The sequence below is a fragment of the Callithrix jacchus genome, chromosome 5 (genome assembly GCF_049354715.1).
Source record: "Callithrix jacchus isolate 240 chromosome 5, calJac240_pri, whole genome shotgun sequence".
Classification (NCBI taxonomy): Eukaryota; Metazoa; Chordata; class Mammalia; order Primates; family Cebidae; genus Callithrix; species Callithrix jacchus.
In genome coordinates, this window is record NC_133506.1 from 3,350,018 (window position 1) to 3,366,535 (window position 16,518).

The following is a 16,518-nucleotide window of genomic DNA, read 5'->3' on the forward strand; positions in this document are numbered from 1 at the left end:
AAAGCCTGGGAAGTAAGGACAACGAGGTAGAGAAGCTCTCAAATCACACAAAGCCTCACTGACAAGTGAGGACAGGGCACAATGAGCCTAGTGAGCAGTTAGGAAGACTCCGGGCAATGAGGTGACACAGGTTCCAGAAGAGAATGACTTGAAAAACAAAAAGCGGAAGTGGCCTTTGGGAAAACTGATGAAACCAGCAATATTTTGACAAAGTGTACCATTTTTACCACAGGGCTTCAAAGTTAAAAGTCAAAATAAAGCTATCATAAAACTCGATTGAAAAAATTCTGCCTAACAAAACATTTGACTCATTGTTTGCCCATGCTAATTAGCACCTAGGTGCAATTATAATACAAACTGCCTTAAAGAAAAGATGAGTTTTCCTAACCCATTGCTACTTCCCACTTCTCCCACCCTTCACACCCCTCCACCCCGCTCCCCCACCCATCACAATGGCTATGCCATTTTGTGGGTGCTTCCTAGAATCCAAGATCTTTGGCTTAAGTGGGCTTTCCTGACTTTGCACCCATGTTGGCAAACCAAAAAATACATCCAGGTGCGGTGGCCCACGCCTGTAATCCCAGCACTTTGTGAGGCCGAGGCAGGCAGATCACAAGGTCAGGAGTTCGAGACCAGCCTGACCAACATGGAGAAACCCTGTCTCTACTAAAAGTACAAAAATTAGCTGGGCATGGTGGTGCATGCCTGTAATCCCAGCTACTCAGGAGGCTGAGGCGGGAGAATCGCTTGAACCTGGGAGGTGGAGGTTGCAGTGAGCTGAGATTTTGCCACTGCACTCCAGCCTGGGTGATAGAGCAAGACTCCGTCTCAAAAAAAAAATCTATGGTAAGCAAATTTAAATACAGTTTTATTATTAAATATCTCCAATATGACATTCAAACCTAGGAGGAGAACTTACAAGCACTCACGCAATGAATGAAGAACAAGTACAAGCCAGTCACATACCTTTGGGGAGCTGGGTTTGGGGTCACTGTCCGCCCTGCTCCTGTCTTGGTCTAGAGGCCAACCCAGGCGCGGGGAGAGGGAATCATCGCCATTCTCATGGAGGGGGTTGACCTCATCGTCGAGGGCAGAGCCCCTTGTCTCCACCACCAGCTTCTGCTCCACAGCAGGGTAATAGGCGCGGGGCTTCTGGTAGCAGTGCTCACTGGTGATGTAGGACTCCTCCACAGAACGCGGCAGGGACAAGGCCAGGGGCCTGGGCTTCTCCATTGCCCCGTTCAAAGTTCTATAGCTTGGGGCTTCCTCCTTGCTCCTGGTGTCAGTAATAGGGATGTTTTTGGAATGAGATCTCTCCTCCCCTGAGTGCTGTTTCCAAGGCTGGCACCACAGCTGCAGATCAGGATGCTCCCGGCTTCTGTTGAGAGGGAAAAGAGGGTATGGGCTTTGGAGTAACTGGCACCACTGCAGGGGTTCTCAATTCCTAAACACTCTCCCAGTAGGAACAGCAGTTCCCACATGGGCTATCTGACCACATACTACCATTTGCTAAACAAGAAGGAATGTGAATCCTTGGTCTCCTAGGAGACCACTCCTTAGTGAGCTCCCACTGTGGTCACACGCAGTAAATGGGACTGGATTCTTGGTCGCAAGACCTGACTGAATTTCAACTCTGGGACAGCTCACTCAACCAGCCTCATTCCTACTTCCTCCTCTGTGAAGCTGGGCTAATTATCTGTCTGATCTGTCTGCTATTGTGAGGTTGTGGTGAGCTGAGATTACACCACTGCACTCCAGCCTGGGTGACTGAATGAGACTCTGTTTCAACAACAACAACAAAAAGCCAACAGACCCCAATAAGAGCCACGTGTGTTTATTATAGCTTACATGAAGTTGGGTCATCTGACATACAGAATGCAACCACAGGAGGAAATTTACACTAAATTTCACTCTCTGGCCACTAAAAGCCAGAAGTCCAACTCCAAAAGGTTAAAAACTTTTCTGTATGAGCAAACCACCAAGAGAGATTTTTATTGAGCAACCACTGTGCTAAAGAATAGGCCTGCCTTCCTTGAGAACTACTATCAAAGAAAAATTTTAAAAAGAGAAATCTTAAAAAAAAAAAAAAAGAGAATAGGCCTGCCAACAATATCTGCTCCGGCAGCTTTCAATTTTACTTTGTTTACCAATCAAGAATGTTTAGAATGAGCTGAGGCAAGGCTGGGCATGGTGGCTTATGCCTGTAATCCCAGCAGTTAGAAAGGTCAAGACGAGTGGATCACGTGAGGTTACCTGGCCAACATGGTGAAACCCCGTCTCTACCAAAAACACAAAAATTAGCTGGGCATTGTGGCAGGCAGTTGTAATCTCAGCTACTTGGGAGGCTGAGGCAGGAGAATCGCATGAACCCAGGAGGTGAAGGTTGCAGTGAGCTGAGATCGCGCCACTGTACTCCAGCCTGGGTAACAGAGCCTGTTCTGTCTCAAAAAAAAAAAAAAAAAAAAACTGCTGAGTTGCTTGAGCCCAAGAATTTGAGGTAGCAGTGTGTGATGATCCTGCCTATAAGTAGCCACTGCATTCCAGTCTGGGCAACAAAGCAAAACCACATCTCCGTTTCTTTAAAAAGAAAACAAAAAGAAAAGGAATATTTAGCATGAAAAGGATAAACAAGGCTGGGTGTGGTGGCTCACACCTGTAACCCCAGCTGTTTGGGAGGGGGGTGAATTGCCTGAGCTCAGGAGTTTGCGACCAGCCTGGACAACACGGTGAAACCCTGTCTCTACCAAAATACAAAAATTAGCCAAGCATAGTGGCATGCATCTGTAGTCCCAGCTACTTGGGAGGCTGAGGCAGGAAAATTGCTTGAACCCAGTGGGGAGAGGTTGCAGTGAGCCAAGATGGTGCCACTGTACTCCAGCCTGGGCAACAGAGTGAGACTCTGTCTCCAAAAAAAGAAAAAAGGGATAAACAAAATGTGGCATACACATAAAAGGAGTATAATTCAGCCTTAAAAAGGGAGGGAAATACAAAAAGTTAGCCAGGCATGGTGGCGTGCACCTGTAGTCCCAACTACTCAGGAGGCTGAAGTGAACGCAGGAGGCAGAAGCTGCAGTGAGCCAAGATCTCAACACTGCATTCCAGTCTGGGCTGCAGAGTGAGACTCTGTCTCCAAACAAACAAATAACCAAACAAAAAAACTCAGAACTGTACACCTAAACAAAAACCAAACCAAAATATACACACCATATCTTGATTCTGGTGGTAGCTGCATGGCTGCATACAATATCAAAATTCAATGAACTCTTAAAATGGATGAACTTAATTATATGTAAGATAATACTGAATAAAAAAAATTTTTAAAGAATGTTTATCATGTAACTGATAATTTTTAGTAAAGGTCTCAAACTCAGTTTTATGGTTGCTTTGGTAGCTTTCCAATTTCTCACATTTTCTCCGCCCCCAGGCCGGGCCAAAGCAGAATGCTCCCGACACGCAGGTGCCACACTTACTGCAAGATGCTCATCTTGAGCTGCAGGCCATGCAGAACCTCAATCACTCTCTGCACGTCACCAAGAAGCTGGTGGGTGGCCACGATCTTCTTGGCATTTTGATGGGAGTAGTTCTCTTCTAGAAATGCCAGGCCATGCATATGTCCCCTGCTGAGCCACTCCTTGTCATACCAGTACTTGAAGCCAGGCCTCTGACCTGCAGCAGTGACAAGAGGGTTAAAACATGGCCTGAAGGAAACCCAGGCCGTTTCATCACTATCACACAATTATCACACAAACTAGTGGAAGAACAGATTAGTATATTCATTTTGCTCATTTATTCATCCAGTGTACGCTTTCTTGGCACCTATAATATGCTGGGCTCTCTATTAGGTAGTGGGGATAAGGTAGTAAATGGGGCATGTATACATCCTGATTTCCTGGAATGGCCAGAGGTGAGCTGGGCACCTGGATTATCTCTAAATTTAAATCAGATCATTCTCTCCCCGACTTAAAACCTTCCACTGCCTCCTGCTGCTCTCAGGAGAATACCCAAAGCCCTAACTCTCTAACTCTGGCTTACTGAGGCCCCCAGGACCCAGTTCCTTCCTGCCTTCCTCTCCACACCCTTACACTGGCCTCCTTTCAGTTTCTGAAGCACATCGAACTCTTTCCAGCCTCAAGACCTTCACTTGAGCATCCCCTCTGTCTGCAGCACTATTCCTCAAGCCTTTGCAGGGTTGGCTCCTTACCACCTCCTCAGAGAGGCTTTTTTTTTTCTTTTTCTCTGACAGAGTGTCACTGTTGCCCAGGCTGGGGTGCAGTGGCATGTTCACGGCTCACTGCAGCCTCAACCTCCCTAGGCTCAGGTGATTCTCCCACCTTAGCCTCCCAAGCAGCTGGGCCCTGGCTAATTTTTTTTTTTTTTTTTTTTTTTTTTTTGGTAGAGATAGGGTTTTGCCATATTGCCCAGACTGGAGAGGGGCTTCTGCTACTTCCCAGAGTTGAGTACCTCATAATCATCTTACTGACTTCCCGTCACAGTATTCATCACTACCTAACACAGTCTTGTTTATTTAACTTCTTTTAACTTCTGCTTCTGGCCCCCAACCCGGCTAAGAGCCAAAAGAGTAGAAACTATCTTGTTCATGGTTGTATCCCCAGTGCCTGGATAAAGGCATCTTTAATGAGCTTATCAAATGAATGGAAAGATGCCTCAAGTCCCCCTGCAAATGTACAGCTACCACCTAACTAAACAGATGATCAGGCCCCTTCCCTTCTCTGGACCAGTTACCCATCCATTAGAACAACATAGGAACCGGATGGCTTCAGCCATCCTATTTGGTACAGGGCTCCTTAGGAAGGACTGAAAACATAAGCACATGTGACATGTCAACACGAACTCCTGAATCCCAGGGAGAAGCTTTCAACCAGACTGCAGTTCGACTGTCAATATCTATGCAAACCCTGAAAAACTCAGGTGATTCCTATTAAGGTCTTTGGGCTCTTTCTGCTTTTACTAATACACATGGTGGGGATACACCTTGATTCTGTTACAAATATCTTTAAGTAGCCTTTAAAAAACGAATCTGTTAAACTTTTAGTCCAATCCACTACAGAGTCAGTCTATAAATGCAGACCCTGTGGCAGACATGCTGTGCTCAGTTCAAGGAAGACTATTCACAATCTCAGCGATTAAAGTCTTATAAGTTCAGTTAGTGCAGAGGATTTGATGAAGATGGTGTGTGTGACTTCTAAAGAGGGAAAAGTAGAGAGAAAGACATGGTAGGAAAAAAAGATTTTTAAAAGGTATGCTAAGGAGCCTTCAGGATTATATGGGAGAACCTCAGAGGCAGCTGCTGCAGGCAGTGCCTAGAGCAGCAGGATTCAGAGCTGCACTATCTGTTTTACAAGACAAAGGTATGAAACAACGGGTCCTCATCACCTGTCTGGCATTAGCTGGTGGTGTGATCTTGGGTCAGTCACGTCCCTTCAGGACCTGTGTTTGTTTACCTATAGAATCTTCTGACTAAATTCTTTCCTTGGGATAAAAGGACAAGTGAAGCCAGATGCTTCTCGGTCTATGGACTCATCTAGTACAAGGAGAGTGTCACAACAGAGGTCCTTAGGCCCAGAGGGGACCTGTTTGCTGTTAAATGAACTGGTGGCCAGTCCCTCCCTACATAACCAACAAAATCAAGAGATCTGGCTCTGCAAACCAGTTCTAATTCCAATTTATGAAGTTAGGAAAGTCAACTGTATCCTCAAGGATCAATTTCTTCCTCACAAGCAAAAACGGGAGTAGAAGCACCAGGTCCACCTCATCGGACAGAAAGGAATAACAGAAGCAGAGGCTCCCAAGCACTGTCTAGAGCTCTAAAGGAATCAAGGGACTAGAGCTGAGGGAGAGATCTTACAGTTGGTGCTGGGAGACAATGTCACCATCCCATGGAAAGCGAGACAACGAACTGCACATTTACAATCCACCCCTTCTGGAAAGGAGCAACCAAGAGCCACAGGTGACCCCTATAGCCATGGAACAGATCCTGTTAAGGAATTAAGTCACTGCTTAGGGTAGCAACAGGCTCTGACCAACCATGCCTTCTTCCTTCCCCTCAAAGGCATAGCTCCCTTCAGGATAACAGTGATGTAACAAAGGGCAGACGTTGCCACAGAGGGCAGAGGCAGGTTTCTAACCCTCCAAAAGCCCCCAAAAGCCAAAGACAGAGCCCACATGCTCAAACTTATGAGTCCTCAAGAAAAGGAAAAGGTGCCACTTCAGCAGCACATACAGTGAAACAGGAACAATACAGAGAAGATTAGCATGGCCTCGACACAAGATGACACTCAAACTTATGAAGTTTCTACATATTTTTATAGAGCTTCAATCACACAGGGTGAAAGTTCTAGAGATCTGCTGTACAACATCATGCTTACAGTTGTTAATAACAATACTGTAGTGTACACTTAAAAATTTGTTGTGAGTAGATCTCATGCATTTTTTTTAAAGACAGAGTTTCACTCTTGTCGCCCAGGCTGGAGTGCAATGGCGCAATCTTGGCTCACTGCAACTTCTGCCTCCCAGGTTCAAGCCATTCTCCTGTTTCAGCCTCCTGAGGAGCTGGGATTACAGGTGCCTACCACCATGCCCAGCTAATTTTTATATTTTTAGTAGAGACAGGGTTTCACCCCACTGACCAGGCTGGTCTCAAACTCCTGACCTCAGGTGATCCACCTGCCTTGGCCTCCCAAAGTGCTGGAATTACGGGCATGAGCCACTGCGCCTGGCCTCATGCATTTTTTTTTTTTAAACCATAATTAAAGAAAAGGAAAAGTTCTAACTCAAGGTCAGGCCTTCCACTAGGTGGGCCCCTTCACACATGTGCTTTTATTGCTAAGTTCAGGACAGCTGGCCACCAGGTGGGATAGCATCAGAGGAGAGGAGTTGGAGTCTAGCCGATGCTGAAGAAATGAGTCTGAAGACCACAGACATGTAGAATGTGTCACAGCCGGCTGTGCCAAGGACACAGCTACATACTGTTATATCCCTGACTCCAGAATCTCTACCTGGAGGGTCTTGGCAAACATAACAGGTGTATTTCTCGGGCACATTGTCTTCCAGTAATCCCATGCAGACCCCATGCTGCCAGCACTGGCACTCTTCACACTGTTAGAATTAAAGAAGCAACAAAAATTAAACTCAGAAGGTGTTCTCCATCCAAAAGCAAGACCCACCTGCTGAGGGGAGGGGCACGGGAGGGTAGGAGAGGGGAGGAAGGAGCACTCCCTCCTGACTTAACACGGAACTGAGCTGCTGCCACACATCTGGAGCTGCGCTAACATGGTAGCCACTAGCCACATGTGGCTCTGTATTGAAATTAACAAGTCAAGCTAACAATTCAGTTCCTCAGTCCCACTAGTGACATCTTAAAGCTGAGTTTGAACTATGGCTCAGACACTCATTAGCTGCATGACTTTGCACACTTCTCCTGGGCTTTACTTTCCCCATCTGCAAAATGGGATATAATTCCTACCCTCCTCCTGGGGCTGTTTGTGAAGATTCAACGGGTCATATATAAAAGCTCCTATTATAGAGTCCAGCACACAGCTTTATGTATTAAGTGAATATTAATACTATTAACCACTAACGAGCAAGCCAATTCACTAAGACCCCTCCTCGAGTAATCACGGTTAGTACTTCGCATTTATTCTCTCTAAACTTTACCAAAGATCACACAACTAATGAAAGGCAAAGGCAGATCAGAATATAAGCCTGGCTAGTTGCTAAGCCAGTTCTTTCAACCCCTAGGCTCTACTTCCTTCCCTGAGTATTGAGGGGACAGGTGGGAGAGGGCCAGAAGGCAGAGAGAGAAAAGAAGGAGTTGACAATGAGGGTAGCACTGGGAGACCTGTGGACAGCCTGAGGATAGTAGGTCTGAGAGCTAAGGGTCCAGAGGAGGGAATGAAAAGCAAAGGCAGACTCCCATGGAGATACTAGGGCTCTTCAAGCAATTCCAAACCATGGCCCTAAACCTTTAACTACCCAACCAAACAAATTAGCCCTAGAAGGTGGACACTGAGATTCCTGACATGACTTTGACGGTGGCCCACCAGCCTGGCCACAAGGGACTAGAAATCCAGAGCTCAGATGGTCCTCAACCACTGGGAGTCACATAGGTCCCAGCCTCAAGAGGGCTTCCCTGAGCAGATATAAGGCCTCTAGGAACTAATCACATCAGAATCAACATGGGCAGGAAAGATAGGCTTTAGACATCCGCTTTAGATTCTTTGATTTACAGATGAGGAAACTAGGGCTCAGAGAAGAAATGTAAAGTGATAAAAAGGCGGTTAGCAGCAGAAAACAAACCAATAATTTTAAAAAGTCGGTCTTACCAATGAATACAGGTTTGTATTTTGAAAACCAGGATTCACCAAAAATGAATCAAATACAGTTCAGTTTCAAAATAACTTTTTTTTCTTTCTATTTTTATTTTTTGAGGCAGAGTCTCGCTCTGTCGCCCAGGCTGGAGTGCAGTGGTGGAATCTTGGTTCACTGCAACCTCCGCCTCCCAATTCAAGCAATTCTCCTGCCTCAGCTTCCCAAGTAGCTGGGACTACAGGTGTGTGCCACCACACCCAGCTAATTTTTTGGGTTTCACTGTGTTAGCCAGGATGGTCTTGATCTCCTAATCTTGTGATCTGCCCACGTTGGCACTCCAAAGTGTTGGGATCACAGGTGTGAGCCACTGTGCCGAGCCAATGATAACTTTTTTCATGTGGGTGTGGCTAAACTACATTATTCCTTTAAGTTTAAATTAAGAAATGAATAAGAATAATAAACAAACTAAAAGATAAAATACCTAAATATAAACATACGCATATTAGGCCTCTCTGAAAAAAAAATGTAAATACTATTTGAAGAACACAGACTTAACTCAATGGTACAGTGCACCCTATTTCTGGACACCAAGAGTTAACATATGGATATCAATTATCCTTGGGTTAATTTATAAAAAGAACATAGTTCCGGCCAGGTACAGTGGCTCATGCCTGTAATCCCAGTACTCTGGGAGGCCATGGCAGGTGGATCACTTGAGGTCAGAAGTTCAAGACCAGTCTGGTCAACAGAGTGAAATCCTATCTCCACTAAAAATACAAATATTAGGGAGGTATGGTGGCAGGCATCGATAATCCCAGCTACTCAGGAGGCTGAGGCAGGTTCAGAGTCGCTTAAACCTGGAAGGTGGAGGTTACACTGAGCTGAGACTGTGCTACTGCACTCCAGCCTGGGTGACAGAGCAAGACTCCATCTCAAAGGGAAAACAAAACAAAACAAAACCTAGTCTCACTAAAATAATAAATTAATAACTAGAAAAGATTCTAAAATTAACAGCCAGGAAATATGTGGAAAAGAAAGGGCAATATGGAAACACTAGCCCTACCAGATATTTTAAAATTATAAAAATTATAAAGGTACGATAATTAAAATAGAATTGTACAAGCAAATATATAGACAGATGAATCGATGGAAGAGAGATGGTTTCTTCAAAACCAGAGAAAGATTCAAATACATTTAGAAATGAAGTAAATAAAGGTGGCACTTCAGTGAGGCATGGTATCAGTACAATGGGGAGCCATAGTCCTCACTATATACCTGGAAAAATTGCAGGTGGATCAAGTATTTATAGAGCTTAAAAAAAAATTGAGCTGGGCATGGTGGCTCTCGCCTATAGTCCCAGCACTTTTGGAAGCCAAGGTGGACAGATCTCCTAAAATCACGAGTTAGTGGCCTGAGGTCAGACTGGCCAACATGGTGAGACCCCACCTCTACAAAAAATACAAAAAATTAGCTGGGCGTGGTGGTGCGCACCTATAGTCCCAGCTACTCAGGAAGCTGAGAGAGGAGAATTGCTTGAACCCGGAAGAAGGAGGTTGCAGTGAGCTGAGAAAGCACCACTCAATTCCAACCCGGGTGACAGAGCGAGGTTTCATCAAAAATAAATAAATAAATAAAACAAAACATGATCCGACCATTATGCAGAAAATAAAATGGTTTTTAACTTACATATTGCTAAATGAAAAAAGATGTTGAAAATACTATATATAAAATGTAATTGCAGCTCGACAAAAAAGAGATGGTTGCAAAGCAATGTGAATGTATTTAATATCACTGACTTGTATGCTTAAAAATGGTTATAATGGTAACTTTTAGGCAGGGCAGGGTCCAGTGCTTTGGGAGGCCGAGGAGGAAGGATCATTTGAGGCCAGGAGTTTGAGACCAGCCTGAGAAACATACAAAAAGTTAAAGAAATTAGCAGGGTGTGATGGTGTGTGCATGTAGTCCCAGCTACTCAGGAGGTTAAGGTGGCCTTGACACCAGGAGCTGGAGGCCACCATGAGCTGTGATTATGCCACTGTCCTCTAGCCTGGGTGACAAAGCAAGACTCTGCCTCAAAAAAGAAAAAAAAGAAAAAGAAAAAGGGTAACTTTTTTTTGAGACGGAGTTTCACTCTTGTTGCCAAGGCTAGAGTACCATGACACAATGTCGGCTCACCACAACCTCCACCTCCCACGTTCAAGCAATTCTCCTGCCTCAGCCTCCTGAGTAGCTGGGATTACAGGCATGTGCCACCACACCCCGCTAATTTTGTATTTTTATTAGACACGGGCATTTTCCATGTTGGTCACGCTGGTCTCGAACTCCCGACCTCAGGTGATCCACCCACCCTGGCCTCCCACCCACCTCCCATGGTGGCGTGAGCCACCATACCAGGCCTAAAAAGGGTAATTTTTACTGTTATGTGTATTTTACCAAAAAATTTTTAAAAAGAGAAAATACATTTCCTACTGTGTATTTAGCCAAAGAATGTTTTTAGAAGGATATATAATAAACTGATAAAGGCTGACTCTAGGGAATGGGTAGCTGGTGATATGGTGGGGATAAAGTATTTCTCTGTGTGCATTTTGGACTTTGAATTATGTGAGTGCATTAGCTAGCAACAAATAAAATAAATTTTAAAATAACCAAAACTTTAAAATGGGATTCTCTTTTTAAATTTTTTATTTACTTATTTTTTATTTAATTTCTTATAGAAACAGAATGTCTTTATGTTGCCCAGGCTGGTTTTGAACTCCAGGACTCAAGCGATCCTCCCACCTCAGCCTTCCAAAGTGCTAGGATTACAGGTATGAGCCACAGTGCTAGGCCACTAAAATGGAGTTCTTTTTAAAACTGCTACATAATCTTTACTGGAGTTGGGCACTTAATACATATTAATACTTGTTCTAGGGCAAAGGTCAGCAAACTACAGCCCATGTGCCAACTCCAGCTTGACCTGCTTTGAAAATAAAGTATTATGTGAACACAGCCATACTCATTTGTTTAGGGGTGTTTGTTTTTTGAGACAGGGTCTCACTCTATTGCCCAGGCTGTGGTGCAGTAGTATGATCTCGTCTCCCTGCAGCCTTGACTGCCCAGGCTCAAGTGATCCACCCACCTCAGGCTCCCAAGAAGCTGGGACTACAAGTGTGCCCCATCACAATTAACTAATTTTTGTATTTTTTGTAGAGACAGAGTTTGCCATGTTGCTCAGAATGGTCTTGAACTACTGACCTAAAGTGAGTTGCCCACCTCAGCCTCCCAAAGTGCTGGTATTACAGGTGTGAGCCACCGCACCCAACCATACAGGTAAAAATTTGTTTTACATATTGCCTACAGCTGCTTGAAGAAGAATCTAGCAGGTGCAACAAGACCATATGGCCTTCAAAACCTAAATATTTACTATCTAGCAATTTAAGAAAAAGCTTAACAAAACCTACTCTATAGCAATTGAAATAATTTAAATATCAAATGTATTTCCTGATGTTCATTTTTATGTGGTACCCAGATTTCTCAAATACCCATGATTATTAAGTAGGATTGTAACCTTCCAGTGATTTAAATGAGCACTGGTAAGTAAGATCAAATAGTGATATACTTGAGCAAATGCTGATACTACTCATATAATGAAAATGATCCAAAAAGTTATTTCTCTGTAGTAATACATGCATTTCTAGAAAACACATTCTAAATGTGTTCTGAGGTTATTCAAAATATCGATTTAAGGTAAAGATTTAAGAAAAATGTATTCATGTCTTCCTACCTAGATTAGTCAATCCATTTTAAAAGTTTACATTGTATTGTTCTACCTAGCTCCCTCTAAATTAATTATGCCTTTTGCTAAAGTTATTGAGTGGAAAAGGTACATTGCTCACAATGACAGGACAGTCAGAAACTGTCCCTCCTCAACATAAAGCCAGGTGGACACTCTTGGTTCAGGTGGACAGCATAGAAAAGTCCTCTAGAACAAAAGTCAAGGGGCTCTGAAGTGTGCTCAAGACACAAGGTTTTGTGGAGCCTGGGAAGCAGGAGATCAAGTTGGTTCCTGACTCTGCCATGCTCATATGGCCCCAGATGCTCTGAGATTAGTTTCTTCATGTAGCACATAATGGCACATTAACCTCTATCCTGAAATACCCCAAGATCCTTGCTACTTATAGAAAAGTCAATGGAGAAAGTACCAGAGTGGATCAGAAATGGGTTACATTCTGTTAGGCAGAATAGCCTTTCCAGGAGGGACATTCATTACTCACCCACTGAAGATTTTAACAGGCAGATAAAGGGCAAATCTGATCAGGCTAAGAAGGCCTAGATCTGAGCATATGCTCAGGGATGACAGAGTAGAAACTAAAGATCTTCAACAACCTTTTAAAAACAAACTTTAAAAAAAATACTTAAAAAATAATAGTGTTCGTATTATATAACAATTTTCTTTTTCTTTCTTTTTTTTTTTTTTTTGAGACAGGGTCTCGTTCTGTCACCCAGGCTGGAGTACAACAGAACGACCAGGGCTCACTGCAGCCTCGACCTCCCAGGCTCAAGTGATTGCTCCAGCTCAGTCTTCCGAGCAGTTGAGTCTACAGGCACGCATCACCATGCCCAGTTAGTTTTTTTATTTTTTGTAGAGATGGGGTCTTGCTATGTTTCCAGGGCTGGTCTTGAACTCCTGGGTTCAAGCAATCCTCCCGCATCAGCCTCCCAAAATGCTGGGATTATGGGTGTGAGCCACCATGCCCAGCCAGCAATTATCTAAGAGCAGTGCACAAGGCTTCAGAGAGTCTGCAAAATGTGTGTATTTTTAAGATAGGACAATTTTTTTTTTAAAAAAAGATGCACACTCGGGCTGGGCACGGTGGCTCAAGCCTGTAATCCCAGCACTTTGGGAGGCTGAGGTGGGTGGATCACGAGGTCAAGAGATCAAGACCATCCTGGTCAACATGGTGAAACCCCGTCTCTACTAAAAATATAAAAAATTAGCTGGGCATGGTGGCTTGTGCCTGTAATCCCAGCTACTCAGGAGGCTGAGGCAGGAGAACTGCCTGAACCCAGGAGGTGGAGGTTGCGGTGAGCCGAGATAGTGCCATTGCACTCCAGCCTGGATAAAGAGTGAAACTCTGTCTCAAAAAAAAAAAAAAGATGCACACTCAAACATGTTCCAGGCCAAATGCTAAGACAATGAAGCCTGCCAGCACACACAACTTTGTATTGCTAGGACAGCTCAGTATTATGTTGTCTTCAGAACAGAGCTTGTCCTCCCATCTCTGATTAATCAAAGTGACTACACAGCATTGCTGTTCGGGAAAAGTCACCCTGACAATGGCCATGTGTATCATGCTGGTCTCACTGTTGTGTAACCAAATAGAGAAAAACAAATGAGCCATTGAAGTGCTCTAAGTCACCTTCTTAGGTGTCTTAGAGCTAAGTGACACTGTCTGTCACTCGTAGCTCTGACTGCATATCAGAATTCATGGGAATATGCCCACCATTCACATTTAGCCCCACAAGTAAAGATTATCGATTTCGAACTTTCAAAACTGTTACTGTTACCTGTCACACATTTTGGGGCTCTATGAAACAGTCCATTAGGAAAAGGGGCTTTAATATTCAAAAATCAAAAATGTTTGAAAACCACTGAACCAGGGTATACTAAAGGTCTTAAGTATCAGGCACCCTTGAATCCCAGAGGTTACTATGAGGCCTATTGAAAAAGATAAAGACTCTCTCTCAGCCTAAAATGTGTGTATGTGTGTGTGTGTGTATGTACACGCATGTGTGCACTGGTGGTGCAGGGGAGCGGTTAGTCAGCCAGCCTAGATGGTACTATTATGTTTCAAAAACAATTTCTTTTTTTGTTTCACTTCTCAGCTATAAATATAAATCCCCATAGCTAAGGCCCTATAGGGAAAGAGCATTTGACTGGGTGCCTTGGGTTCAAATCAGAATCTGATGACTTATTTAATGGTTCTACAACCATGAACAAAATCATATCTTCGTAATTTTGTTTTCCCAAATAAATGACTTGAGATAACCTTATTAGAGGTGAGCTGGTACTGTGAAAACACTCCAGAAACTTTAAATCACTACTCAGCTGTACACAGCTGCTTCAGCCCCACAGAGTTGCTTTAGTTCTATGAACAAAAAGAGTATGACTGTGGCATATCCATAGCATGGAATACTACTGGACAATAAGAATAAATGAGTACTGAAACACACAACATGGATGAATCTCAAGGCCATTATACAGAGTAAAAAGGGCATCTCTCAAAAGATACACTCCATGTGATTCCACTAATCAAGAATCATAAATTACATAATTATAGAGGGTTAGAACAGTTTAGTGTTTCCAGGGTTAGGGATAAGTATGTCTATAAAGGGTAAGATGAGGGAATCTCATCTTAATTGTGGGAGTGGTTACACAAGGCTATACTTGTGATGAAAGCGCGCAGAATTAGATGAACACACAGAGTGTGTGTAGATCACTGGTAAAATCTGAATAACCTCTACTGATTGTGCAAATGTCAACTGGTCTTTGTAGTTTTGATATCCTACTGAGGGGTTTATGGGCTGTTGGCATGGAAGGAAGACCGGCCAAGAAATTCATGGGACTTTCCTATACATTTCTTTGCAACCTCCTGTGAATCTGTAATTATTTTAAAATAAAAGTGTTTGTTTTTTTAAAAGCCCTGGAGAAAATAAAAGGCAAAAAAACAAGTACGTTTACTCACTCTCTAGTCTTTCTGAAAGTTTAAAGAACTATGACAAAGTCCCAGTGTTTCAAGAAATAAAAGGAAAGGAGACTGTTGAGTACAAAGACAACAAATTTAAAGACGAGAGGCAAAAACGCAACTGTATATTAAGTAAAGATCAAAAGTGAATTTTAAAAATCCATGCCATGCAGACTCCAAAGTCAGGAGTTCAAGATCAATCAGCCTGGCCAATATGGTGAAACCCCATCTCTACTAAAAATACAAAAATTAGCTAGGCGTGGTGGCGGGCATCTCTAGTCCCAGCTACTTGGGAGGCTGAGGCAGGAGAATCACTTGAACCTGGGAGGTGGAGATCACACCACTGCATTCCAGCCTGGGTGACAGAGCGAGAATCCGTCTCAAGAAAAAAAGAAAAATTACCACAACAAAAATATTTTGCCAGGCATGATGGCTCAGTAATCCCAGCACTTTGGGGAGGCCAAAGCAGGAGGATCACCTGAGGTCAGGAGTCTGAGACTAGCCTGACCAACAAGGAGAAACCCTGTCTCTACCAAAAATACCAAAATTAGCTGGGTGTGGGGGCACATGCCTATAAATTCAGCTACTCAGCAGGCTGAGGCAGAAGAATCGCTTGAACCCAGGAGACAGAGGTTGCAGTGAGCCAAGATCGTGTCACTGCACTCCAGCTTGGGAAACAAGAGCAAAACTGTCTTGGGGGGAAAAAAAAAACCACCAAAAATTCAGGCCATGCCAACCTACAATACTAAAAGGGCAAGGAAACAATACTCTAACACAGAAAGCAAGCCGAAGGGACTGGGCCTGTTTCTTAAAATCTCTCAACAGGCTCTACAGACTCTTATTGGACGGTGGGCAGCCACCCCCTTTACTGGGAATAACCCCTGAGCCCCAACTCACAAAATAACACAGGTGGGCCCCAGGCCGTCTTTTTGTCCCTGTCCCTACTCTGTAAGTTCTACCACCACCAGACTAGATAACTAGATGAGGCGGTGAGCATCTGACCCATAACAAACATCTTTCCCTTCTGGCCACAGGTGACTGGTTCCAAAGGCTAATATTTGATCTAAATTTGGCTGGAATTCCTTACTCAGAAATTTAGAATTGGGACTAAGATTCTGACCTTGATCAAGCTAGTCTCTTGAACACAAAAACATAAAATTGAGGAGAGGCCGAAGGTGACCATTTTGTATTTTCTAAGAAAATAAGCAAGGAGCAAAATCAAAAAGAATCAAAAGGACTCCAGAGAAGCAGGAAACAAGGCAGACCAAGCCCCTCAAGATGGAATTCTAGGTTCCGACCCTAAAGGGAACCCTGCCTCTGAGTCCTAGGACCCAGTCCATTTTCCCAGCAATATTTGTACTTGCCCTAAAAAAAATCCTAACCAATATAACCATGACTTTTTTTTTTTTTTTGAGACAGAGTCTTGCTCTGTCGCCCAGGCTGGAGTGCAGTGGCGTGATCTCGG

General features: G+C 43.7%; 1 protein-coding gene and 1 non-coding gene across 14 annotated transcripts in view; one reads left to right on the top strand and one right to left on the bottom strand.

Moving 5' to 3' along the window:
- The window catches only part of PHF20 (PHD finger protein 20), a 196,886-nt gene that overhangs the window by 9,783 nt on the left and 170,585 nt on the right, over nucleotides 1-16,518 (bottom strand). For all 13 annotated transcript variants that reach the window (XM_035302759.3, XM_054256870.2, XM_008995455.5 and 10 more), the window contains 3 exons: nucleotides 7,017-7,116; nucleotides 3,471-3,666; nucleotides 967-1,378 (listed from right to left, as the gene is read on the bottom strand). In XM_035302759.3, coding sequence (XP_035158650.3) covers nucleotides 967-1,378; nucleotides 3,471-3,666; nucleotides 7,017-7,116 — 708 coding nt within the window. The remainder of the gene's footprint in view (nucleotides 1-966; nucleotides 1,379-3,470; nucleotides 3,667-7,016; nucleotides 7,117-16,518) is intronic.
- Nucleotides 6,220-6,325, top strand: LOC118154264 (U6 spliceosomal RNA). Its single transcript, XR_004744147.1, has one exon. It is a non-coding gene; the product is annotated as a U6 spliceosomal RNA (small nuclear RNA).